This window comes from Odontesthes bonariensis, chromosome 22, assembly GCF_027942865.1.
Source record: "Odontesthes bonariensis isolate fOdoBon6 chromosome 22, fOdoBon6.hap1, whole genome shotgun sequence".
In the NCBI taxonomy this organism is placed as follows: Eukaryota; Metazoa; Chordata; class Actinopteri; order Atheriniformes; family Atherinopsidae; genus Odontesthes; species Odontesthes bonariensis.
In genome coordinates, this window is record NC_134527.1 from 19900598 (window position 1) to 19928243 (window position 27646).

The window sequence follows — 27646 nt, forward strand, 5'->3', positions numbered from 1 at the left end:
GGCGATGGAAACAAAAGGGGTGTCTCTAAACAATATTATTGAGTTCCAAAATAAAGTTCACTGCCCAAAACCCTAACCATATTGTGAAGAAATTTACGAATGAATATACAAAATAAAAAATATTGACTTGAGAAGGATGGAATATCGAGTAATTTGGGTCAGTGCCATGTTAAATCGCAGTTTGAAGTTGGTATATTCCAACATGGCGCCATCCGATGACCCGGCGTTATACACTGCTCAAAAAAATAAAGGGAACACCTGTAACTCCATGTCTCTCACCTCTAGAGGTAGCATGAGGCGGTGCCAGAGCCCTGCAAAATGACCTCCAGCAGGCCACTAATATGCATGTTTCTGCTCAAACTGTCAGAAAATGATTCCATGAGGGTGGTTTGAGGGCCCCAGGTCCACAAGTGGGGCTTGATCTTACATCCCGAGATTTTTTTTCTCAATGCATTCCACTATGTAATGAATAACGATTTTAAACTGGAATATTTCATTCATTATTTTAGTGTTCCCTTTATTTTTTTTGAGCAGTGTGTATATATATATATATATATATATATATATATATATATATATATATATATATATATATATATATATATATATATATATATATATATATATATATATATATATATATATATATATGTATACCTATTTATTTTTACTCGCCAACCTTTTTTTTCAATTCATGATTTGTCTTTTCAAATTTCATTCCAATTTCATTCATTATTTCATTGCTGAAAACTACATGATATGACCATCATTTACAGGCAGAAATATGTTCATAATCTAACCTGCAGGTGGTGCTGTTGGGCTGAACATGTCTCATAAAGCCTTACATGAACTCTGTTATGAGGCATTAAATGCTGAAATGTCTCTGATTTAGTGTATGTTCCAAATAACATAGTATAAAAATAATTAATCATAATAAATATGATAAAATAACTTAATTAGAGTTATTTTAACTTAATCTTGTAGCTGATCCAGCATTCCCAGAGTCACACTTAAACTTGAAAAAACTGCAATTTCAAAGACATGTATATGTGAGGCATATTCTGGCCCAGCGGCTGGGCTTGAAGGAACCTAAAAACCACATCCAACTTTGTGTCATGAAGAATAGAACCAAATGAAATGTAACTTAGTTCGTCATCCTCTTTGTGCTTTCAGGTCATTTTTGTTGATACTTTGTGGTTTACTTCAAAACGATGTCCAGTTTTCTCTTGCTAAGCAGATCATGTATAATGTAAGAGACATACTGTTTAAGAATGATGTTGAATGAATCGAAGAAAGATGAATGTATCAGATGTTTCTTTCTGAACAGATCAGATTATGATTAGAAAGCATGTAACACCAAATTACATTTTGATCTCACAATCAACACCATTATTCTAATGAAAGATGTGCAGGAATGGAACAACTCAGAGCCATGATGAGCAATTAGAAGATAATGTAGTTTATAAGCAGGGCTGTCACACTGATGTACACCCACTCAGCACTATAAAACAGAGGGCTGCAGTTAACACCATCTTCTGCCACATCATGTTAGTGTACCCACTGACCTACACGGGATTACATAACAGAGGACTTACATCCTTGGATGTAATCTGGATGCGTTTTCTCTGTGAAGGCCACATCTGGGCCATGCCTTCAAAATTAAACTTTATGTCACAAAAGGCTGCTTAAAACTCATTTTTATCACATCCTTACTTTGCAAATAGACGACAATGTTTTCATCGTAAAATGTGTCTGATCACGGGAGGCGTGAAACCTTTTAGAAAATATGTTCCAGTGATTAAAGTGCCTCCGAACTATGATAAACACTCTTGCACAGAGAAAATAGGGCTGGGACAGGGAGGCTCCCGACTGTTGCCTAGGCAACACAATCTCAGCCCATCCTGCCCAGCCAATCGGACACGTTGTGTTGGATAATTTATGCTATACTTCAAGGTGTGCAAGTCTGCAGATTTCTCTATCTTGCTGTAACTACCTGTGTATGCTTGGATAGATTTAAAAAACAGTTTCCCAGCATTCCCTCATTTATAGTCTCATGTGGAGGGTTTGGCGTGGTGGCGGCTCGTGTAAGCTTGCTCGATAATCAAGAGGAAAAACACCACACTGTTTGTGGGGGCTTTTATTTTAACATGCAGTCTCTTCTCTCCCCTGACAAGCAGCCAGGTTCTGCTGACAGATCGTAGCCCTCACATCTTCTTTGATTTATCCTCGCATGCACTTCCCTTTGGTTTTGGAAAGTGCCTCGGGTGCCCCATCATCATTAACAAATGTTCCCAATGAAACAGTTTTGGAACAGAATTAAAACAGCTGGTGCCAATTGCTGGCTGCACCACACTCACTAAGCCACTGCCCTTGAAAGACAATTATAGCTTCAATCCAAAACAAAATTTAAGATGTTTATTGATAAGCAGGCCTGCTCAGCCCGTTACTGATCTCTTCTTAATAGTAAATGCCTGTGGCTTTACCGGGTTTGGATAAATGACAAGGATACTTTCTCATTCGTATTGTTCTTTAATAATGTAACACATCATGAATAGATATATGGAAGCTGTTCACTTACTGTTGTGCAGTATATTTGCTAAAATAGCTCTGACAGCCTGGCTTACAAGGTCAGTGCTCTTGCTGTGAGTCACGAGGAGCAGTGGCACAGCACTGTAAAACAAAAAGGCTTTTAAATTGTGGAGACAAGTCCTATTATCTTGATGTGTTGTTTCCCTCCTGTTGTTCTCTGCTCTCTAAGTCAGAATTCCTGGGGTGTCTGTTAGGTCACTACACACAGGGAAGCTAAATATATGCTGGAAATAAATCAACGCGCTTTATCTTAAATTCAACTTGATCCCTTTGACCTACATCTTTTATGCATTTGATGCACAGATTGCAATTTTCGTGGCCAATTCCAAAATTCCAGTTTCAAAAGATTGATCAGCCGATTTAGGTTTTGTCCAGTTCCATCTTTCTTTCTAAGAGCTCTGTTCGACCTCATACTAAATCATTTATGTAGCTTTTGTTTGAACTGAATTCAACTGTGGAAAACATTGACCATAAATGATTTTGACATTTTATCCCAAACTACATCAAGCTCCAGGGCCTCACTCTACCACTGTCAAGCGTTCCTGGATAGATGCATTTGTTCAAAATTTATCAGAAAAGTAATCACAATACGCCCCCCTAATACGTACCACATTATAGATCCTTGACCTTTAATTTATTTTTTTTTACTCATCCTAAAATATGAAAAATGGATAGATAAAATAGGACAACTATTTTTCTTTTTAACCTAGAAAAACCTGAACTTTAAATAAAAGTGCTGTATTTCAACTGTTGGAGACGAAAACCAATGAACCAGATAATAAAAACAGAGGAATGAAACAACAAGGTACCTTTAGCTTCTTGTCAGCAAACGCAGACCCAGTGTCTGGGTCTGTCATGGCACGAGCAGTGAATTTTCTGATTGGAAACGGGCATTTGCTAGCTATAAATATCTAGAAAAAAAGATTTAGCGTTTTGCTTCTCAAAACAATATGCGTTCAAAAGAGTAATACATTTGTATCATAAAATCATTCTCCAGGAAAAATGTTAGACCTCACCAAGTGATTACTTGGCGCCATTTTCTCTCACTTCGCTATTTTGCGATGCAAATGTATTACTCTTTTGAACGCATATTGTTTTGAGAAACAAAACGCTTTATTTTTTAAGCCCCAGCCAACTTGCCGGACTACCTTTGTGAATGCCAAAACGAGGACGGAACTCGGCTCACGGGACGCAGCAGGGGGTAAGTCAATGTTCATAAATAATATTGCTAATATGGGATGTCATACAGCTTCATGTCAAAAGCGGCGAACTATCCCTTCTTTTACTTTAACAGAAGCAGCAGTGGTGGTTTGGCACTGCGTAGGTCAGCTTCTGTCTAAAGCCATTACAGGTATTTTTTCTTTTGGAGGAAATAGCAGTCATGTCTTCAGGTGATATTTTTCTATTTTTCCCAGGCACTAAGATGTGGTCTGCTCCTTAACAGCTGGAATGAAACATAGACAACGAATCCAGAAAACCTTTTTCAGATGCTTTCACTGAGCATATCTTTTTTTTTTCACTACCGTTTATTCATAGATTTCTGTGATATCTCATATTTTGGGAGAATTCTGCATATTATGATTGTGTGTACATCATAGCAGAATGACGGTTAACACTTTATTTCTAACATCATATCTCAAAGCCTTTCGGTCACAGCTGCACAGCTGTGCAGAGGAAGATTTGCCAAATTTCACAGAAATTGAACTGATTGCCGTTAGGTCAAGCCAAGGCTGAAAACAAACATGGGAAGCCCCCCCCCCCAACAAAGTCAGTAGGATACCTGATGTGGGGTCTATCTATGCCTGTACAAAATTCAAATAGTAATCTATAGTTCTTGATTTTTTTTTTCTTTAGCCTGAGCTAAGTGAGGGACCACTCTCACTCGGCTTCTTTTCGTTTTAGGTTTGTTACATCGCCCCAATAATAAATATTTGCAGGAGATATAAAGGTTTAAATATCTATATTTCACACAGGCAAGATCAAAAATGAGGTTTTGGCTCATCTGCTCAGGGCAGGTTAAACGGAAGATATTTACCAGCCAAAGCGTGTTTTTAACAAGTTTGACTATAACACCTGGCAGATTGATCACCCTGCCCTGAATCTCTGTAGACAGAAAAGTCAAAAACATCAGTCCTTATTTTTTCACAACAGATTTTTATTGTGGTTATTTTTCAATGGTGTTTGTTCTTTAGTAGTGGTTCGTCTTACATTAGATTTGCCGGGTACAGTAGAGGAGGTATTGCACACAAACTTCAGAAAGCACTAATGAATATTTTCACTTGGAACTAATTGCTATAGGTTACATATGAGTTTGGGGAAAAGGCAGAGAGGACGTGAGATCACAAGACAAATATACCACACAGCTGCAGACAAACATTATTAAAGTTCTCCCAAGAGAAAGATGGGGAGAAGAAGGCAGATAAATAGTCATCGAGAGAAAGAGAGGAAATGCAGGGACAGAAGACAGAGAAACAAGAAATGTCAGTCCAAGAGAAAAATGTCAGTTCAGTTTGAAAGTAAGTCCATGGTGGTAATTTGAGTTTCTCCAGCAGGAAAAACCAGTCTGGGGTATCATGAACACCTAACGTCATTTTAGAAATATCCACTGCCATTGGTGAGTCCACTGAGTAGCCCAAAATACCAAAGCCTGTCATCATCATGTGGTAAATTGTTGAATGTTTTCTCCAGAAGCTGACCTGTCAGAGTTGATCTGTGGCCTCTGTACTGTTAGTTTTGTACGTGTCTTGTTTGCTCTTTAAAGTGTCCAGTTTTTGCTTTACATACTTTCATCTAAAAACACACTAGTCACTCACTCTCACCTTTGTGTGCTGCCTCCCTCATGACTACGCCGCTCCTAGAAGCCGACTCGCTGTCATTCTGGCCTAAGTTTTCTCTGTCGGCCCAGAAATCTCCGACGTGATGTACCCCAAAGCAAGTGCCACTGGCAATCACTGAAGTTTGTGAAGTACATATGTCATGGCACAACCTGCAAAAGTCAGAATGCCCCATCCTTTTTAAAATGACTGTAACCCTGTTCTTATTTCTCAGGTCTGAGCAAAATCCCCATTACAAAAAGAGAAAAATCCTAATGTAGCATAACTCATGTGTGTCTCCCAACCACTCTATTGGCCGCAAAGCTATTTATAATTATAGTACAATGCTTTAGAAAAACAAGACATTTTGAGGTTTATGAAAATATCCTGCTTCACCAGCTTTACAGTGGGGAAAGGCAAGCTTCCCAATAGCTCATTGATTACATAAAAAACATTTTTATGAAATCATAACAAGTTTTCTCGAAAGAAAATTCAAATTCTGTCAATAAAGCTGATAATCTGAAAACAAAGGCAGTCATCTAAAACGATTTTACAGATGTGACGAAGGCAAGCGAGAGCGTTAAGAAGCAACTTCCTGTCGCACAGTGTCTGGACAATCAAGAAGCTCAAATAAATATATAACGTTATAAATGTAACGTCACAAATCATTTCAAACACATCAGCAGCAACGTAAAACAGGCAAAAACAGACGGAATAATAACTAAAACTCAGCAAACTGAACAACAGAAGGTAAAGTTTCATTAGCAGCACTCTGACTGGCCTATGAAGAATAAGATGTTTAGACATCATTCCAATGCTCATCAGAGTCAAGTGTCCCTTTAATTTATCAGCACAATTTCACTCCGTAATCACCATTACATTAAGGGATAAACCTCACTTATTTAGAGTCACCTATCAAATCTTCTGCCAGTTCCTCTACATTCATTTTGATTTCCTAAGGCAGTGGCAGAGTGCTGTTCTATTCTTTGGTGTGCATAACAGCCATTACTTGAAAACACAGCAGATGCGGGAAAGATTAGCTCCTTGAATGCAACAAAATTGATTCAAAGCTCAATAAATGTTGATCTGGGGATTCGGGGGGAAAACTCAATATATCAACAACGGCGTTATTGGAACTACACTCGAATTAGCAAACTTGGACAATCATGGGTATGCTGGTTTATTCGATTTCTTATCTCCCTTCTGTTTGATCTATTTCTATCAGAATCCGATCACAGTTCCAGTATCTTTTGTTGCTAGTTAATACTCGGATTTAATATAGTGTTTAAGTGTCTGCTCAGGCTTTATGCTACATGGATTTAGTTTTCTCCCACAGAAAATGGTCCCTCCTGATCCCTGGCAGAGCAGGCCTACATCTCTATCTTACAAGCTGGGAAGGACTCATCCTGCATGACGACCGTGCTGCTGCTGGCCAGGACCATGATGTTCAGTTCCTGCTGCTTGTCGTGGGTCTCCTGGTACCACTCCCTCATCACTTCCGTGTCATGGGTCGGGATTAGCGTGACCTGAGAGCAGACAGAGAGCGGTTTCTAAATTTTAATATTACAAAAAAAAAAAAAAAAAAGAGTTTTACATCATACATCAAAATCATTATTAATGTATGACTGTGACCTCATAAGACGGTTCCTAACTGAGTGAAATGACCTGGAAGTATTTAAGGAGCATGCATGATAAGAGCTGTTGGAAGAAAACACTGCTTCAAAGGAAAGGATTATTATCTCTTTTAGCAGGGTAAACACTGGACCATAATTCTGTCCCACAACACCTGCTGGACTACACTTTCAATGTGACGCCCGATGATATCTATCCAGTAGTACAAACTGGGATTTTTGTAGAGAGCAATGAGGACAGGAGGGTGAGTGAGGGCAGCCCATGACGATATCTTTCACTTGTGTGGCTTTTTCTTTACATTTATACTTACCAAACATGATGATGAAGTAATATTCTATATCATTTTCTTATCATACTAATATGATATAGCCTCTGTGTGACAACGTGATAAGATTGCATTAAACAAAGTATCTAAAGAAGTCTTGAAGAGTATTTATTGAGCATTTCTATTTTATTGGCCAAGTCTTTATTTTTTAAAGCAAAAGAGCTTTGGAAATGCATTAAGAAGTAATTGCTTTGAAGATTCGACTGAAGATTCGGGGAAGATTTGACTTTTATTATTCAGATATTGAACACCTCTTTAAGGCAAGGTTATAATTTCTACAGCTACAGCTGATATAGAGGAATCTGCATCTATATAATGAGATGCAACCAAAAGTAATTAAAATGTGATCAAAGAAGACTAATAGGGTTAATATATGGCAATACAAGCTGACCAGCTGTGTTTGCATCTTTAAAATAAATCTGGTCTCAGAGCATCTAATGCCAAATTCTGATTGACTGTTAACTTTTACAGTATTGGAATATCAAAAGTAAACATTATATTGATACTTGAAACTTACTTGCAGGTTGTTTCCCCACTGGGCCTTTCCTTCCAGCAAAGCGTCAAGGACAGCCCGACTGGGTTCCTGAGCTGTCTGGTCATTGCCACTGACTACATAGTAGGAGGACCTCACACGCTTAAAGAACTCAGCATCCACATTTTTGGCACTGCAGTGATTGGGGATGTAAACCAAATCCATGTACATGGGAGGACAGCTGGGCAGAGATGATACTTTTCCGCTACCTGTGCCTGAAAAAATGATACATACGATGACCAAAAAATGATAACATTTCAACAGCAATAGAAACAGAGGACATTTATGTGAACAGTGTTTAAAAAGTACTCACCTAATGTGGTGCTTTTCACACCTCTGGACGCAGAGGTATTGGTTGCATTTTTGGCATCTTTCCCTTCTCCGACACCCTTCTTAGGAGAGGCAGTTTTTGAGTCCTTCACTTTTGACAGACCAGCCTTCCTAGCAGGTGATGAGGACTTTTTTAAGAGCTTTTTCTTGCTTGGCTTCTCTCCTCCATCTGTATTAGCATTGTGAAGGTTTTCTTCAGCCTTCAGTGCCTCTGGGTCCACCATGCAGACATCATGGTGGCCTGAAGATGGAGCAGAGTCCCTGAGTGCCACTGGAGGAGGATCGGCATGCCTGTAGGTCAGAGTTCTGTCGGTGGGCAGGGTCTCGGAGTCATCCTCAGAGTCAATGTTTGCATCTGCTGTGATGGAGGGGCACTCTTCTGTCCCTGGTGGAACATCTGAATCTGTCTGAGAGGGGGCAGATTCACTGATAGACGTAGGCGGCGTCTCCTCACATTGTTTAGCACAAAGCTTACCTCCTGGGGGTGGGGGCCCTCCCCCTGACTTGACCAAAGGTCTTTCATCATCTAAAGCCTTCTCTTCACTGATGAAATATTCAAGAGGATTAGGGTTGATGAAAGACGGCGACAGTTCGGTCTTGGGGTGACGGTACTCACAAGAAGTGACAAGGCAGAGGTCTACATCAGTTTTGGACACTGCACAGGGGCTCCTCTTAATGGATTCTGGGTCCCTGGAGCCACAGGCAGAATTGTAACTGTGTGCATCAGAAGAGAGAGGTAGACTAGATGGTGAAGGGAGTTTGGGTGTCGGTGGGGATTTTTTCTCAAATGCAGAATCCTCACATTTAAAAGGATTAGTCTCCTTGGCCGGGGAAAGAGTTTCTCCTTTCGAAAGATTTAAAGAAAGGGATGGGGAAGAGGCTTTGGGAGGTGAGGGTGACATGTCACATTTCTGCTGTGGGTCAGATGTAGCTACACTCTCCACAGATGGTGAAACTGGGCTGGTGCTTTCTTTAGCTGGGGGACCTCCTAGCACAGGAGACGGCTCATTAGAATGGGGAGAAAGGGTAAGAGACGATGCTTTTGGAGTGACTGGAGACTTGTCTGTTTTCTCTCCCACAGCAGGTTGGATCTCTGTCATTTGACATGGGGTTGTGACTGAGGGAGTTGACTGGGATGCATCTGAGGGGGTTGCAGAGGTGGCACGGGCTGAATCACTCTCCTCAAAAAGCAAAGTGTTCTCCACTGCAGATTTGGGCTCTCCAGATGCTCTTACCTCAGTTCCATCTGACGGACTGTAGTCAATCTCAGTTGGTCCATTCGCTGTAGCATGTGAGCTGCTGCCTACTGACTGTTGCTCGGGTGACTGCTTACTGAAGTCCAGTGCTAAGGAGTGGTCGGGGGACTCCTGGCCAAACTCGATTGACATGGTGGAATGCTCTGGAGATTTTGCGTCTTGTGTCTGTGTCCTGCTTTTTGCCTTAGGTGAGATGTCTGGGGAAATAGACATGGGCCTCGGACTGTCTTCCTTGGTTGGAGATCCCTCAGCCTCCTGGAAAGTGGTTGGAGTCTGAACCATTGATACAGACAAAGAGTCATCTACCTCTGTTGAATGAGGAGAGCCAACCTCAGCATGAAGAGAAGGAGAATCTGTAGTTGGTTCTGGCAATGAACTGGTGGCCAGAGAGGTTGTAGATACTGAGGCCAGACGTGAAAATGTGTCTTCTGCTACAACTTCCTCCAGGGGAGTTCCAGACTTGTCTGAAGCTGTGCCCTCTGAAATGGACATCTTACTCTCTTCTTTAAAAGCTGTGGAAAGATTTATGTCGGATTCTTGTTTGGTCAGTGGTTCTGAATACAGGAGTGAATTGCTGTTTTCTTCAGGTCTTTCAGGATCTATATCGAAAGGTGACTTTTCCTTCTTCATTGGGGATTCAGGCTCAGGCTCAGGTGGGCTCTTGGGAGGGGACACAACCCTCTCCACTGGAGAGGAATGTTCAAGCTCTGGCTCATCTGGCTCAGGGCTGAATCTGATGGAGGAATCTTCTTTATCACTCATGACCTCCACAATGACCGGACCCTGTGCCTTATCTTCAGACACAGGTGGTAGACCTCCTACTTTCTCATCGACTGGTGACTGATAGTAAGGTGTATGACCTGAAGACTGAGGTGAGTTGGTTCCATCCAGTGTCTTGTCATCTGGGCTCATGGAGGAATCAGCTGCTGTTCTGGTGCACCCTGTCAGCGTTGAGGAGAGTTCAATTGGAGGAGCAAAAATGGAATGAGACTCAAATGTATCTTTACATTCCACTGAGGGAGAACGAACAAGAGGTGATGTTGTGGATAATGAGCTGAGTCTGGCTGAGTCAGTGTCATACTTCTCATGTGACTCTTGAGTTGTGGCAAACCCTTCATCTTTCTCTTCCTGGGGAAACTCCTTACAGAATTTATCCTCCTCTAGTGATGAAGGGGGAGATATTGTAGAAGCAGAATGGTTGTAGTCTTGGCCCTCTGTGGCCGCACTTTGAGAGCGATCGGACCCCGGCATATCCTGAAGTGGAGAGACCTTTTTTTTATCAAACTCTCCTGACACTGATTTCTCTAACCTGCCAACATCCTGTGATGGAAATTCTGTATCGTCATTGATGGCTTCGTCACTCATGATGTCCCTTGGAGTCAGCATCTCATCCATGGGAGTAGGCACACTTGAGATTTCAATGGTGGACTGAGTGTAGCCAGATGTGACAGTATAATCCTCAGGGGGTTCATCTCTGTTCTCATCATCAGAAGCTGTAGAGCTCTCAATGCCAGGTTGAAGCATTTCAAAGTGGATAAACGCAGCTGGAGAAACTGGTGAGGACACTTTGGGTGAGGCTGAGACAAACAGATTCTGCTTCTCGGTTTCTCTAGGACTTAAATGCTCCTCTTCCACATTTTTATTTGCCACATCATCTTCCTCAATGTGATCTTCTTGTTTCACTTTGGCTTGGTGGTCATCTGTACTGGAGGTGGGATCATTTCTATCGAATTCCACTCTCTGTGGCTCATAAACTTCTTCTATCTCTCCCTTCTCTTCATACTCCCCTCCCTCAGAGGTCTCCTCCATTACAGTGCCCTCATCTTCAAACTTCTCAGACACGCTACCATTGATTTTCCCCTTAAGTGCTTGCTCTTCTGGAGTCTCTCCATTCTCTCCTTCTGCTTCAGTTGTGGTTATACCCTCGTCCAAAGACTCTAAAGCCTCTGGTGACTCTTTGGTCTGTATCATTTCTTCATGGTGGATCATCTCAGCTTCTGTCTCTTGATTTTGTTGAACAGTTGCATCGTCCTCTATCAGATCTTCTGCTTTGAGCTCCTCAAAGTCTTTAGTGAGGTCCTCTGGTGAGGACATTAAGGATCTTTCTGCTTCTGGATCCGCTGTGACAACAGCAGCACTCACTGCCGGAATGCTACTATCCACCTTTGTCTCCTTCTTTGTCAACTTCGACTTTCCTTTCTCTTTCAATTTTGATGGAACTCCTGCATCTTTCTTTGAGGTGTCCTCTCTCTTCAGGGGCTTTGGTTTTAGACTTTTTTCTTCGCCTGCAGAGGTCTTTTTAACGTCTTTAGAGATTCTTTTGACATCTTTCTTTAGCTCTTTCTTTTCTTCCTTCTTCTCTTTCATAGGCGAGTCTCTTCTAACATCCCTTTTCATAACTTTCTTTGCCTCATCTTTCTTCACTTTGTCATCCTTTTTAACTTCTTGTTTGGATGCGTCCTCCTTTTTTGCTACATCCTTTTTAACCTCCTTTTTCTTTTCCACGGATGCCTTAGCCTCCTTTTTAACAGTCTTTTCAGTTTTGGGTTTTACTTCAGACTTCTTCTTTTCTGGAGTTTCATTTTGGGCAGTTTTATCTACCTTTCCTTTTGACTCTTTCTCAGATGTTTTTGCCTTTTCTTTTTTCAGTGGGACCTTCTCTTTTTTCTCTGTCTTTTGTGTTTTCTCATGAGTTGATTCTGCATCTATCTTTGCCTTTTCCGGTGTTTCCTCCTTTGACTCTTTTCTGATGCTTTTGCTTGGTGATGGCTTTGGAGTAGATTTCAGGCTCTCTTTGCTGTCTGTTCTGTGTTTCATCTTTGCTTGCTTTAGTGTAGGCGTAGATGGCAAACTAGAGGACATCATTTTTTGAGTGACAACTGGCTGCCTCAAGAAGTCCAAGTGCTTTAGCTTCTCTAAGCCTTCAAAGATGTGATGCTGGGTGGCATTTCCAGGAAAGAGAACTCGCACTACCTTATCTGAGGGATTTGCGGGGTGCCACACAATGAGAGACGAGACAGAAGTCAAGTAAGAAAGAGGGAACTCAGATTCTTTTCCATTTGGAAGCAGGATGGAAGTTGTGTCTTTTTCACTTCCTGTCCACTGCTTCATAAAGTGCTGCATCTCCTTGCTGTTCTTTGATGGATTAAGCACATACATCTCAAGCTTCCCCACACCCATCTTCTGAAAAAGTATGATTGGTTCTATAGCGTTCCCTACTGGCCTTTGCAAAGGTTCAATCTTCAAATTTAGCTTGTTGAGGAACTGGTGGGTGAGGGCTGCCTCCTCAACATTCCTGCGAACTCTGTAATTAGGTTCAGGATTATCCAGGTTTTCAGGAAAATTCACAAACACAACGCCAATGTCTGGTGAAATCATATTTTTCACCCAGTCACTGTTAGCTGTCGAACCCTGTGACTGCTCCTCCTCCAGCTCTGCAATCTTCCTCAGCAGCATGCTATTGACGCCTGGCAGATTGTCGTCACCGATGTGGGTCAGGAGGATAGAGTCAACCCGGTCTAGATGTCTCACCAGCTTCCAGAAGCATGATTTCCTGTCTGAGCCGCCATTAATGAGCATGTTGAAACCATTTACAGCAAAGAGAGCAGAGTCACCATGACCACCAGGGAATATGTAACAGCAGGGTTTGGAGAGTTTGAGGAATCCACCTGAGGTTGGAGGTTCTAACATGTCAAAAGGAGATGGGATCTCAACTGATTCAGATAGATACTCTGTGAACTCTGAGAGGCCCTCCATTTCGGGGAGGATGAGAGTGGAGTTTAGTTTCATGTTAATGAAGTCTTGAAGGTTGTGTTTGTCCAAGTTGGAGTTTTTCCAGTCGCCTTGTTCAGGGCAGGAGAGTGTAAGGTTGGCTTTGTTAGCTGGGTTAATGGTGCTGAGCAATTCGCCAATCTGTTTAATGAGAAAAATCGAGTGATTCTTCATTTTTAGCATTTAGGAGTTATTAAAAAAACGAATACAATTTCAGAGTCATAATTTGCCAGCAGTTCTTAAAGACACAGTTTGTAAAAAGGTTGTATGTTCCTGTAAAAGTCGCTACTTCTTTATCTAGATAGATTGAAATTACATTAAATTCAGACAGAATTGGCTAGACTAGTAATAGTTTAGGGTAAACCGCAATGCCTACTGAAATGGGAGTGATCAACAAGATGATAACATTGTCCAATATCAATTGTTTCATGAATGAACCTCTCTCAATAGAATTGACAAGAGATGAGAAATTTAAACTCTTTTTCTCATGTTGGACTGAGGGCAGACTGAACTTTAACTAGATTTGATCCCTTTGTGAACCACTTCTAAAGAATTTTGAATTAGATACATTTCCACTCATGGGTTCAAAGTGAGTAAACTAGGCTGCCTAGTCTTGCCAAATGATAGCGGTGTAGGTGACGTTGCTTGGGCAGAAAAATTCTGTTGACAAAGTAGCTGTCCCAACTGGAAAAAAACCTTGAGGAGTAAAAAAGAACAACAACGGTAGTGGAAATCCACCGAATTGCAGTGTTTCTTCAGTAAGAAATTACGTTCATCTCTGGGAATATCTGGGAAGATGCCAGCAAGTGTTTATCATTTGCAAACTTAGATGGGAAACTGCTGGTGAGTCTTGTTTTTTTTTTATATATATATATATATATTTGCCAGGTCAGATGCGATTTGCAAAGTTGTTTCCATTCCCCCTCATGTGTATGAAGTCTTAGAAACACGACAAAAAAACTCAGGCACGATCATAAACTTTCTTGTGAGTTTTTTTTAAATTTTTAGCTTTTCCATTCACCTTTTACTATTCTCATCTTTTAAATGTGAAAACAGCAGGAAGACACTCACTATTACTTCTAGAGATAAAGAGTAGAATTACAGGTGGGCATTGGACTCACAAGCTGGTTAGCTTCAGAATATCTCAAAATACATAATGTCTGAACTATTGCTTCTTTATCTCTGATAGTTACATTTCTTTTTACATCTTGCTCCTTTTTGTGTGTTATATGATACTCTGCAATAATCAGTGGCATAGTGCAGCTTGTATGCAGCCATATAGAGTATACCAATCTATGTTTAGGCCATCGAAGAATATACGTACTTCTAAATCTCAGAAAGTGAATATTTTTTTCATATGATGGAAAAAGACAAGAGCTGTTTCTGTCTGCTTCTCACTTATTTTTGCACTGATGCCTACTGATGTAAACTAGCACATTATATGCGACAAGGCATGAATACTACTGGTCGATTCTTGGGTCAAATCAATATGGCAGTACTCTTACATGTCACTGTTCCTGAGAGATGGTTTGCTAAACAGGTCGCTAACAAAAATCAGTGCAGGAATTAAGAGTTCTCCTTCAGGCAACCCCATAAAAATGGTCATAATGTCATTGTCTTCAGAGTTGGCCATAAAACATTTTTGACTCATCAAATAGAACGGGTTCAGCAAATGAAAAGGGATCCTGTTTTTAGACCATACTGGAACTTAAACCTTAAAGCTAGTGTTTGTCTGTAAACGTTTTGTCATCACAAGAAACTTCTGCATGTTGGCTTACCTCTGGATCAGTAAATATGTCTATGAAATTGAAGAAAGAGAACGATCCAGACTGAAGAATCAGCTCCCCAGTGTTTTCAGAGCATTGCCCTGACAGGACCAGAAGTTTGTGCCTGGCTGTGTCTGAGACCATCAAACGAGACTGGAAACCAAGGGGAAAATAACATTGATTTCAGTGTTGTGATGAAGGCAAATAACCAAAAGTAAATAAATAAATAAACATTTAAACACAGAGCATGGCATTCATGTGAACAAAATGAAAGCATTATTAATTCATGGCAGCTGCTTCAGAAAGACTAGAAATCCTGTATTCTGTATTAGCGCTGCAGCAATCAGATTAGAGATTTAGTGTATCTGAAATACCACGGGTTCAGTGTCACTCAAATCCATTAGCTAATTAGCCAACTTGCTCTCTTGCTGTCCACTCTGCAAAGCTTCCTTCCATCCTCATTCTTCTCTTTCTCTTCCCCTCTCTGCTGGTCGTTATTTCTACTTCAACAGCATCAGCTGCTCCGGGCGACCGGCCCAGTCAGTCCTGCTGTGCTCTGAGTTATTATTAATGCGCAGTTTGACTGCAGACATGTCTGGGGGGGGTTGGAGGCAACAGTGAAAAGGAGCGGTGACACAGAAGAAAATCATGCATCACCTTTGCTCCTGATCGTCTCTCCCTTTCTTCATATTAAATTGTGAAAAAGATAAATGGCTGCACTTGTTGTCCTAGCAGTAAATTGAGCATTTATGTAGTCCATTAAATTTAATCTATTCTATTTTTTTCATCCAGCCAGCAGCATCAAGATGAATAATAATCCTGCTCTGGATTGTTTGTCCTAATGAACACCCTCTCAAAAGAGGGATAAAATATCACTTTGTGAAAAAACAGGAGAAGAAACAAAATCAGAGCATATCGACAATAGTTGGAGCTCATTTTACCTCAGTGCTGACGGCGTCATCTGAAGGGTTGATAAGCACCACCGTCTCCAGGATATTACTTTTATGATGAAGAATTCTCTGCCCTAAACACACATACACAAAAAAGAAAGTAGAATCAGTGCTCTTTTACATTATGACACCACAAAACAGGGATTTCAAAGCAGCAGCGAACTTATCTCGCTCCTCTGATTCTTGTGAAAGTCAATGCTCAACCAATTCATCAACTTATTAATCAAACGCGGACAATCTGGCAGCTGCAATATGACTGTGTAAATGTCAACAGTCTCTGCAGAGTAAAGCTCTTTATTACTAAGATGGATTAAATCTCTGGAGGGTGAAGGATAACACCTTCTTGAATCAAGCTCCTTGACATTAAATCCCATGTTTGAATCCAGTTAAATTAAAACGATCCTGTACCCTCATTTGTTAAAAGACATTATTTATCTAATCTGTATGCCGCTGCATTGAGGGTGATGACAAAACAGCAAGATTTTTTTGTTGTGCTATTCGATTCATTTACTTCAGTTGATTTATTTGCTTTTTGTTTGAAAAGGTTGGCAGCTAAAGGTGATGTCACTTACTGCTTCTTCACAAAACCTTTTCAAGCTAAAAGTCATGACTAAAACATTTAAGGAAAGCTTTTTTAAAAAAAAAATACTGACTATTGTTTTTTTAATAGCTATCTGGCAAAAGACATACTCAAGTTACTTCTTTGCACTCAATGCATTTCATATCCTCTCAATGCTTTATATTTAGGATACCCTAGCTTGTTTTAAATGTGTTGATTTGGAATTTAAATGTTTAAATCTAAATATGTCACCTGTTCTTTCATGAGTTGTTTTGGCCTATTTTCATACTTGCTGTAAATCTTAATACAACTTCGAGAGAACCTTCAGTTTAATTCAAATATAGATTTGAAATCCATTTTTAGCTTACTTTTAAGGTCTTCCCCCGAATACTTGCAAAAGCATATCAACTTATTAATAACTTACAATTACATAGACTCATTATTAGTGCATTAAAATGCTTTTCTATCATATTAAATCAACCTCTTTTTATCGTTTAACTCAAATATCAATCTTATAAACATGAATGATTGAAAATAAATGTCAGATGTCAGGAGTCACAGGGGGAAAGTTCCGATTCAAGCCATAGAATAACAGCAAATATTTATATTTCATAAAGTGTAGGAACATTTTGTATCCGTGTTTTGAAAAATGTTAAACAGTGATTAATTCATTATTAAATTAGGGAATTATTTGACCAGCAATTGACTTTTTAGCTTTTGAGACAACAATATCATGAATCACTGCAATATAAGGTGGCGTTTTCCCATAATTAACATTTTTATTTCATGAGACTGGTCTCACAGATGAAAAAAAGGTGGGGTGTGACAGGCTCAAAATCAATCATCTTAGGTTTTGAGTGATTGATTATGATAATGACTATGATCCTGCTTTATGTGCTTTGTTAGGGGGGATTAGGAAAACCGAAATCAGACTACACTGAACCAATTCCACAATGCCTCTTTGTTTCTCGTCAATCTCAAACATATTTCCCCTAAAACTCTTAAATTAACATATAGCTAAACCTAGCCAATTTATACATTATACACATGAAAATAAGGTAACGGTGCCTGTAGACTGAAAGAAAATTAAATGTAGCCCTGGTCTGTGTGAAGACTGTGAAGTGTTACATGGATATAATCTTATAATACGGAAGCATTGAAGATAGACAGTAAAGGCGTGACAATGCAGCAGCTGTATGGCTGCTCGGCCGAGTCCCCCGTCCATATTTCATACAGCAGATTCTCATCATGTTGCACACAGCCAATAACTCCCCCCTCCTTCCCTCGCAGGACTGTCACTCCCAATGAAAAACCCCTGTATTCACTGCTGCTGTTTCCACACAGCATATGACCATTAGGCTGAAATAATGACACTTTATTTCGTTATCTCCCAGGCACTTGTCAACCCGTTAGCAGTTTTTATTACACTCTGTTATAAGTTGTCTGGAAAGAAAAACATTCCTGGTGCGTGTTTAATTTTGAGCTTTCATAGAAACGTTATACCATGACAGATGCTTGAAAGACATATAGGGACATTTTTTTTGTCATTTTGGGTGGAGGCAGTGCTTTCCAGTTCTTTTCTGCATGTTTAGGTATTTTTATCTTAAGGTGAAATTAGTGTCAGTATTCATTATTCTCATCTCACTTGTATTTATGTTTTGTAAACTTGCAACAGCCTCCAGGGTTGAGAAATGAAGCCAATGCCAAGCCAAGTAAAAAAAAAACAACAACTCGTGACTGACCACTTGGCGCTGCCTCAAGTAAAAATAATTCCAGTATAACCCAGGCTTTTCATACTCAATATTCAACCTCCAGAAGTTATCTAAGACAATTCACCCTTGGTGCAAAAATGTATGTCGTAATCCAAATGATAATCTCTTTCATAGCCCAACCAGGTAGTTTTGGTGCCTAAACCTAACTGAAGATAAAGTGAAAACAAAACCTAGGTCCAGAGGTCAAGTAAAAGGTGAAAGACAAATTATGGTAAGAAACTCAGTTGTCCAACATCAAAGTCCTAGTGGTAAAATGGACGCCCCTGCTCTAAACAAAATGATTTTGTGCCTTCTTTAAAATGGAATTGCTGACATGGTTTGTACCAGATGGTTGGTACAACCAGGTGCCCATTTCGACTGGAGGACTGGCTCATAAACAAACCAGTTATGTGATTGTTTTTGACTGATTTTATTTAAAACATGAGTGAAACTTTGTATACAGTAGGAAAGTTGTGACAGACATTTTCTAAGTATACATTGAAATGCCAAGTCATTGCCAAACAAAAGAAAGCAACAAGTTTAAAAATTATTTATCCAGTAAACACGTCGTGCCGTGTAGACTCTGAATCTAAATGTATCAATATCATAATGCTTAAGAATTTTGCTCTTTGGGGAGAACAGCCAAAAGATCACAATTCAGGGAAAAATGTCCTTTCAGTGATGAGGCTATGAATGATTTTACCTAAGACGTTTTTGATTTACTCTGCGTTCTGCCTGTTCAAAGACAAAAATGTCAGCTGTGATATTTTTCTTTTATAACAATTGTTTAATTTGTATGTGCATTACACTGTAAGATTCAAAGAGATTTTTTGTGTCGGCCCGATACCACAATCACTCAAACCCAGTCGACCGGGAAGGAAACCAGGTCCGCTGAGATTGGATCTGAGGAGGCAGCAGTCTCAAACTGATGACCAGAGCTTCTCTGAGAACTCTCTTATTGCTGGTCTGTGAAATAAGAGCGCAATCAATCACTTAAGTCTATTTTTCATCCGACTCATGCTTCTGTACACAAGCCATATCTGTGACTGATAATGTAATATAGAAGAGTCCTGTTTTCCTTTGTGTCTCATTGTTGGTCCCTCCCTCCTTTCTGGCCTTTCATGTTTTAAAACCGAAAACGCAGCAGTCCTTACACATAAAGTAACTCAGCAAAGCAGCCATGTGTCTGAGCTGACATGTCAAAATTGACAGATGCAGTCGAGCTTGCTCGATGCTGACAGAGACCCTGATTGATATAAAAACCCTTAATGCTCAGCGTGGCTCTGTCTCAGCGGGAGGCGAAGTAATGCGACATGCATCGCCAAGCATTCTCTTACTGGATGAATAGGAAATGAAAGACTGGCACAACCTTTCTGAGATAGACTGAACCAGAAAGCAACATCAATGTGGATGGCACCACAAAAAAAACTAAATTAAAAATGCATATTTGTTTTCCTTTAAATAGACCGTACATGTTGGGGTTATCATTCAATACCCTCATTTGGATCTCCCTTATGTGTCAGCATCTTTTCTTTTGTCTCATCCTTCACCCCGGAATAACAGCAGTGACTTTCAGCAGCAAAGACAGAGGCCCCTGGAGCAGAACAGTTAGTGTCACATGGTCTGGTGTCCCCACACAGCAGGGTTAAAAAGGGAACCGGCACACATAACATGTCTGAAAATGGAGCTAATGGCACTACCACCACTTTAAAGCAGGCTGACTCACTGATCGATCAGTGACCAGTGTCACGTGGTACTGATTCCCATCAACAATGTTCAATTTTAAGATCACTTTCAATCATAGCCTTTAGAGATTAACTTATCAAATTGAACCACAACCTGTTTGGAAAATGTGTTTTCCCAAAATCTACATCTACAGATGCATGACCAATCAATGGACTTACTGATTTACAGATACTAAACCAGTCCATTGGCATGTCTAAAGAGCAGTTTGGATGAATCAAGAGAAAGCATGAGGAAGATTTTCATCTTGGTCAAATTTACTGATCAAAGCCTGAGATTTTAATCACAACCGATCATAAGTTATTATGTTATCTTCCATCTCGAAAGCAAGTGCTCTTAATGGATTTGTGCTTTGAGTTTTAAGGATGTCTGTACTGAAGGTGCCGTGCTGGGAAATCTAAATCAAAAGTATCACATATCCATCAGAGAGAGACTGAGGGTCTCCAGTTTAGCTCACTTGCTGTTGGGTCCAGGCTTCCTGTGCACAATATGATGGATGGTATGTAATCTATCAAGCTGACAGATAATTGCATTTGAGCTCCTGCGTCTGACACCACTGAATAGTTTCCTCCAGACAGCTCTAGCAAAAGGTAAACATACTAACAAAAAAAAAAGCATAGTGTGAAGTTATTTATTTTGAATTTTCTGCAGCTGCTGTTGAAATTAATAATACAGCAGCTGAATGATGCAGTCATTGTCTGCTTGGTGCAGGCCTTTGTTTGAAATTTTGGTACATATTCTGATTTACTTTCTAGACTGAAGCTATTCTCATTAGAATTTTTCTTAGTTTAGCAAAAAGGCTTTTCAGCAGTTTTATGTAGAATATAGGCCTCTGTCAATTTAAGTTGTCAATGTCAGTTGAATAGAACAGTCTGCTTTTCAGGTTCTTTATGGCTGAATAAATTGAACCCTCTTGTCATCCTTTGAAACAAACAGCTGCTGGCTGTAGGCTCATATTTCACTAACAGACATGAGAGTGGTACCAATTTTCTCCTCAAACATTCGGAAGAAAGATTATTCACCAACATTTTCAAAGTATATTCCTGTAAAGGGGTCTAATTATGTTTCATGCATGAAATCATTGCTATTCGAAGCATTAAAAGCAGTTTCAATCCAGTTCAAGTCCAGTTCTTGCATTTCACATTAAGAAGATGATTTATGACAAGTGAAAAATTCAGCTTGAGAAGGACACTTGTCGAGACACACAATACAAGAGAACAAAAGGATCCCAGTCAGAAATCGTTGACTTTATGATATTTGAACTATCTGCATCGTCTTCCTTCCCCATGATCGACTGCATTTCTTTTTCAGAACAAACCCCTCCCTCGCTCCCTGGTTCCCCTTCCTCCCAGTTCTCTTTCATTTACAACCATTCCCCTCACCCCCTCATTTCTCCTTAGCCTGTTCCCCTCCCTTCTTTATGTTTACGGACACACACTTGCCACCAGGGACCCAACGATGCTAATTACTCCCAAATCAACTGTGCATCTAGGCAACAGCACACCAGAGGAAGATGGAGAGTGAGAAATGGAGGATGGGAACAAGGAAAAGGCAAGGTGAGATTAAAGGGAAAGAGAAACTGGAGCTTCACCAAATGTCATTTTATATCAGTCATTGTGTTTACTTGAGTCTTGTTCTGTACATCCAGAACGGAAATAATTAATAGCCTACAGCAGCATTTATTTGGTGGATCAGTCTGTAATGCATCTAAGCAAAGCAGACCCAAGCAGAGTGTTTGACTGCTGCTGACCGTCAAGGCCACACTGCCTACTGACAGACCACATGTCTGACCAGACTGAATCTGTTCCATCTTAATAGAGCTGCTCCTTCACCTTGAAAACGATACAGCTATAAAAGTGCCAAGCCTTAAAACGCTGAGAGGATGTATTCGGAAATAGGTAATGAAACCCGCATGCCTGTATACCGAAAGGAAGTTACAGCTGACAGTGATGTGACAGCATACACAAGAATGCAAGTATGTTCTTATGAACAGTTTTTAGGTGACTGGAAATGAGGTTTTCCAGGAAGTGCTCAAATAAATGCACCATTTAAAAATCAGACTCAGTTAAATGGATCTTGAAAGCCCTGTGTCATGCTCCTTTTTGGTTAATAAGTCTAACTAACAGCCAAAAAAATGCTGCATGGATTGTGAAATGTCTCGCTTTTTATTTTGCATGTTAACATGGTTGTAAAGGGTTGGATTTGTTTCATTTCAAACAATAGAAACACATTTTGGCCTTGGTTCAAATTCCATTCACTAATTTTCTTTATGAAACATATATATATATATATATGTATATACATAATGAGGGCAGCTGTAACTCAAGAGGTAGAATGGTTGTTTTTCAATCAGAAGATCACTTGTTTGATCTCCACCTTTCTCAGTTTACATGTCAAATCTTCCATAGAGAAGATACTGAACCCTACATTGCTCCCCTAATCTGTTCCTCACTTGGAGGAATAAAAGTGTCTGCCAAATGAATGTAATGTAAACGGTAAATGAGAAGAGCCTTACTGATAATTTGGCTGTTTCCTGAAGCCTCTTGTGTGTGCTCACTTGTAGCTTCATCATTTCAGATCTGAGACAACGTCGTTAAACTCCACTTTGTATTTGTCTCAGTGGCTCACCCAGCAGAGACGGCCAGTGAGGGGCGGGGCTGATTCAATTCTCAGCTCGTCGCCTCTTGGGCACCATTTGCGATGTACAAAATGGATACAGTTCGTACAGGCTCATGAAGCTGGAGAGTGATCCAATTGAAAGGGGACTCGCAAAGAGGTAGCAGTAAGAATTCTAATTTTCACAACATGCGTTGTCACAAAACACGATCAAACCTATTTAATACGAACCTTTAATACGGAATGTAAGTTTTCTCTCAAGCAGAAATATATTGAACTCATATCATATTGTCTTTTGTAATTCAAACACCAAAACTTGCCTTATTCAGTCTCATCCCTGGACACATTCACTACTGGAACCAAATCAATTTATTAATAATGTCTTTTGGTTTAAATGCGCAATAAAAAAGTACATGGCATTCATTTAAATAAATAAATGTATTCGATGTGGATTTGGATTGGACTTCTAGACTAGAGATAGAAAAAAAAGGATTCTGCTTGATGTATAAACTATTTAGCAAGAGATACTTAAGGTAAGCAAGACTTTGTATGCAAGATTTATATAGGCAAAGTACGTATCATATCTACTTTAGCAAATAAATATCTTCTATCTCTGAAAATCTGCATTTCTTGTCTTTTTGTTTAGCGTGCAGTGAAGGCTGTTACATATTTGTGTCAGTGAAAAAGCAAATAACACCAATATATCAATTGGGTAATAAGTCGCCGTATGCTATCAGAACAACCTCATTGCACCTTGATATCGAATTGAGAAGACCTTCGATCTCAACTGGAGGGATGGAAGACCACAGAGTACATTGTTTTTACAAGACATATTCTGATATTTGTTGTTTTGATGTTGAAATTGGGTTACTATGAAAGAGGAAAACCCTTCAGTGACCCCTTGTTCGGAAGTTGTCCAGACAGAGACCACTCCCATTGAGATAAAAAAAAAAAAATAAATAAATCAGCACTCAGAACAGCTTTGTAATGATCTGCAGGGACCGTTCTATCTAAGGGGACAAATGGACCCCAAACCATGCCAGCAAAATGCCCCAAAGTACAGAGTCGCCAGATCCCCTCAAAGTGGGGGCCCCAGTTGAGGTTTTTTTTCCTTTAATCCATCCCCATCTATGTAACACTGTGTAAAAATGATCCAGCATGAAATTATCAGCACAAATGTCTTTTATTTCCGGTTTACCTCTAACATCTGCAGAGAAACGAGCCGAGTGTCTTGAGACAAACAGCTTGAGCTCCTGGTCCAGGTTGCAGTCAATGAGGTTGGTGTCCCATGAACGGATCCCTGCAACATACACAAAAGCACAGGCAAATACCAGCAAAGAAAAAACAACGTTAGCTTTTCTGTTTGGGAATCAATCAATACTCACAGACATTACAATTAAAACAGGTCTTAAAGGTCTTCCAGTCACCCGCACAACTGCTCTGTTGATCCTCTGCTTCCAGTTCGTAGGAGAAATTTAAAAGTGACAATGTCTAGACTTGTCACTGATTTGGCATGGGCAAAGAAATCTATAATAGGAAATATCTATAGTACTTTTTGTGTTTAGCCGTGGGCCAAATGCACTGTTAGCCTCTGCTGTGCTGAGTCACAGTATTGTGGACTCCATAATTACGTAGTGTCATAGGCTAATGACCGCCTGAGATGAAGCCAGTTCAGGAGGAAAGGTGCCATTTTTTCAGGTAAACTGAACCTAAAAGGCAGACAGACCTAAACTTAAAAAGCAATGGAACTGCTGTTATTCGTTGTTTAATTAACAAGTCAAAACAATGAGGAACAAAACAATTTATGTGTAGATTAAATCTATCAAGAAATGGAATCATAAGGTGTTGTCTAATATAAAGGAAAGTGACACCCAATACAATTCTGACATCTGGAAATACTGGAAAAGCCAATTGTATGTGGGCCTATCCCCAATCCGATTTTTATGAAATGATTGTCTCTCTGTGTGTGTGTGTGTGTGTGTGTGTGTGTGTGTGTGTGTGTGTGTGTGTGTGTGTGTGTGTGTGTATGTGTGGTGGTGGTGGTGGTGTGTGTGGGGGGGGGGGGGGGGGGGGTGTATGTCTTTTTAATTTACTGCATATTCTTATCTGGACCTTGGGTCTGTGAAATAAAGTTTATTATTATATTGAGCAGGGAAAAAAATCATGGAGATTTGAAGAACTGATAAAGGAAATGAAAACAAAACAGGAGTTAACCCCAATCAAGAAGATTTCCCCTGAAATGCAATGTAGTCTATGAGCTTTCATTTAAAAGATTTACCATCCACAATACTCACCATTATTAATTCAAATGGGAATTTAAAATGTGCAGAAGCTCTGATCGATTAAATACAATCCTAAACAGCAGTGATCCTAGAAAGAAAACTCAAATCACTCTTATCTGTATGAAGCAGCACATTCAACCTTTAAAATAAAATTAAAGTCTGCATGTCCTCTTTAGGAGCTTTCTCTTTGCTTCATGGGTAAAAAGAACCTTTATTTGCAGCCACACCGTCACTGCGCCATATTCTCCTCTTCGCACTCCTCCCTAACACAAGCGGTGCACTCTAGCCTGGGAGGCAGGCCTCAGCAGCAGCTGTGGCTCTGTCTGAAGATGGGTCCTTGTGGCTTTCCGTAGGGACCGCAGTGCGGACAGGGCCACGCCCACAAGCCGGTGTGGGATGAGAGAACTGGATGCGGGATGATAATGATGAAGATGGAGATATGTTCCCACGGGATGAAAGGGGCGTCGATTTATTTTTGTTCCGCTATTGCAGACAATTAATCATTACAGAAAACACAAAGCGTTATTTTAAACAAAACAAAAAAAAATCCAGCTTCGTAGCTTTGTTGCACTTGAGTGCCACAACCTTCCGCCGTCGCCCCCTCGAATGTGAACTGTGGAACAAAAGCCTGACGCACCTGAATAATCCCGTAAGATGCGCTGGAGTTGCAGATATGCGAAAGGCTGCATTATTGACGCATTGTGAAAATTTGATGCTGAATCATTGCTGCCCGCTTCACCGGGACACGAGACCTGTCTCACGTGTGTGCATGACAACAATTGGGCCTACTGATATAAATATGATACCGAAAAAATTACACTCACGAGCAGCTCTAAAAGACAGTGGGTGGGAGGTGAGGAAAGTACCTGTGGGTTAAAAGAGGTGGGAAATGCGACCAGCCCATTTGGATATAGATAGCTTGTAGTGATACATCTGGGAGTGGATGTTCTAGAACTCTATTACGAGCAACATCTACTTAAAAAAAAAAACATTTAAAAAATGCGCATAGATTTCAATTACTCATTAATAAGCTATGCGTAATTGGCCGATTGCGCCGCGCCTAACGTCCTGGGCTGCGAACAGGTGCAGCTTTCAAAGCCATGTAAACAAGCTTTAAAATCTACAAGGCGAACTTCCAAGCTTTACATCCTTGCTCAAGTAGTTATTAAGGCGTAAAGTTCAGCTCTTAGTGGCCTACATCCACCTCACAAAGCCCCATCTTACCTTTCTCTATATCCGCAATGGCACACTTGAGGTGATCCTCTGTTGGGATCTCCCCGATAACCACCAGCAGGTAGAATTTGCTGTCGTTGAAGTGCTGCGAGGGGCTGGAGGATGTCGGGGAAGCCCCGATGTGGCTTTGGCCGCCTAAAGTCTCCATATCTGCAGATTCTACCAGCGTGGCCATCCTCTCCTCTTCCCTGTCTGGCTGTTTGTCCTTCACGTTTCACCGTAGGCTACGTAAGATGTCAGGATCCCAACAGAAGCCTGCCTCCTCCCCTTATTCGCCGCAGAACGCCGGGGTGGTTCTCCAGACATACAAGTGGAGCCTGGATAGGAGTGGCCCTAGCTTTTTATACCGGCAGACATTGTGTCATGCTCGGTAACCGGGGAGAGATGAGGACGTCGGGAGGGTTTTTCGCACACTCACTCCACTCTGATGTCATCCGCAACGAATCAAACGCCTCCGGAAGAAGAGATGCGATGCTTTTCACTGTTTGTGTTCACCAGTGCTGGTCTCCTAATCACTTGTTACTCACATGCCAAAATTGTACTGGCAAAGTATCTGCTTTCGAGTCAAGGGAAAAGCCTGATTTCAGGGGTCATTTTGTGGTTGTAAACAACATTCAGAAAATGCCTCCTCGTTATTCCCAAATACTCTTAGTCTTCACAAGGATGGGAACTAAAACCATCAGGCCCAGAAGGTTTGACCCTTTGAGACATTTAATTTGAAAGAAAGCTTGTTGTGTTGAATTTACAAAAACAAACTGTACAGGACAACTTTTCAAATAGAGCAAATATTGGTAGTTTGGGCTTGTACAAGACACAAAACCTGCAAACTCGAGTTGGATGCATGATGGAATTTGTTTTCCTGGGAGGGTCTACAGAAAGATGTCGTTGATTTGAATTGTGGGAAATGTAGTTTCCAACATTTATTTAAACAGACAGTAAAACAGATTTGTTTCGTATCCTTATTTATGATCTTTTTGTTTTGTATCCTTTTACCTCATAGACTTGTAATACAGAATTGTCATTTACCTTTTTGCTCCCCATTTCATTTCTGTTTTTAATTAGTTTTATTATTATTTTGTGCATTTACATAGTTAAAATGACCAAAACAATGCCCTGTCGTAAACATTTTATCCTGTTCTTTTCAAATTTCAAATTGTTAACATTTTCAGAGTATTCAGAGAAGCACACATTCAGGATAAGGATTTATTGTTATTGGGCACAGAGTTCATAAAACCTCAGTGCTCACACATTTCCTTCCAAGAATGACCACGGTAAATTGTGTGTGTGAAAAAACATCTGTGGCGTAACTTTAATTATATCCGTGTAAAGCAATACATGTTGGACATATATTATACATATTATATAGGCCTATGCTTGATTGGCTCAGGGAATACGTTGTTTGGCATTTAATTCTAAAAGCTTCCTTCATGTGGAGGTAGGTGTGTTCGTCTGTTGTCGTCTTTGCTCTCCTTCACAGTCTCACAGGGAGTCTCTCTTT

General features: G+C 40.3%; 1 protein-coding gene across 1 annotated transcript; it reads right to left on the minus strand.

The window, feature by feature from the left end:
• Positions 1–4722: 4722 nt before the first annotated feature.
• On the minus strand, positions 4723–26536 carry map1b (microtubule-associated protein 1B). The gene is made up of 7 exons (XM_075455536.1): positions 26140–26536; positions 23832–23933; positions 15956–16038; positions 15027–15167; positions 8205–13389; positions 7877–8106; positions 4723–6928 (listed from the first exon to the last, which is right to left on the minus strand). Exons 1-7 carry the CDS (start codon positions 26321–26323, stop codon positions 6773–6775), a joined length of 6081 nt encoding a protein of 2026 aa, XP_075311651.1. The 5' UTR covers positions 26324–26536; the 3' UTR covers positions 4723–6772.
• Between the last annotated feature and the right edge of the window lie 1110 nt (positions 26537–27646).

Bases quoted from the DNA above. Each gene is read 5' to 3' on its own strand.
- map1b (XM_075455536.1), bottom strand. From the start codon at position 26,323: ATGGCCACGCTGGTAGAATCTGCAGATATGGAGACTTTAGGCGGCCAA. The intron at 15,168-15,955 runs GTAAAATGAGCT...CTTGGTTTCCAG, and splicing joins ATGACGCCGTCAGCACTGAG to TCTCGTTTGATGGTCTCAGA. The intron at 6,929-7,876 runs GTAAGTTTCAAG...GTCTGCTCTCAG, and splicing joins AGTGGGGAAACAACCTGCAA to GTCACGCTAATCCCGACCCA.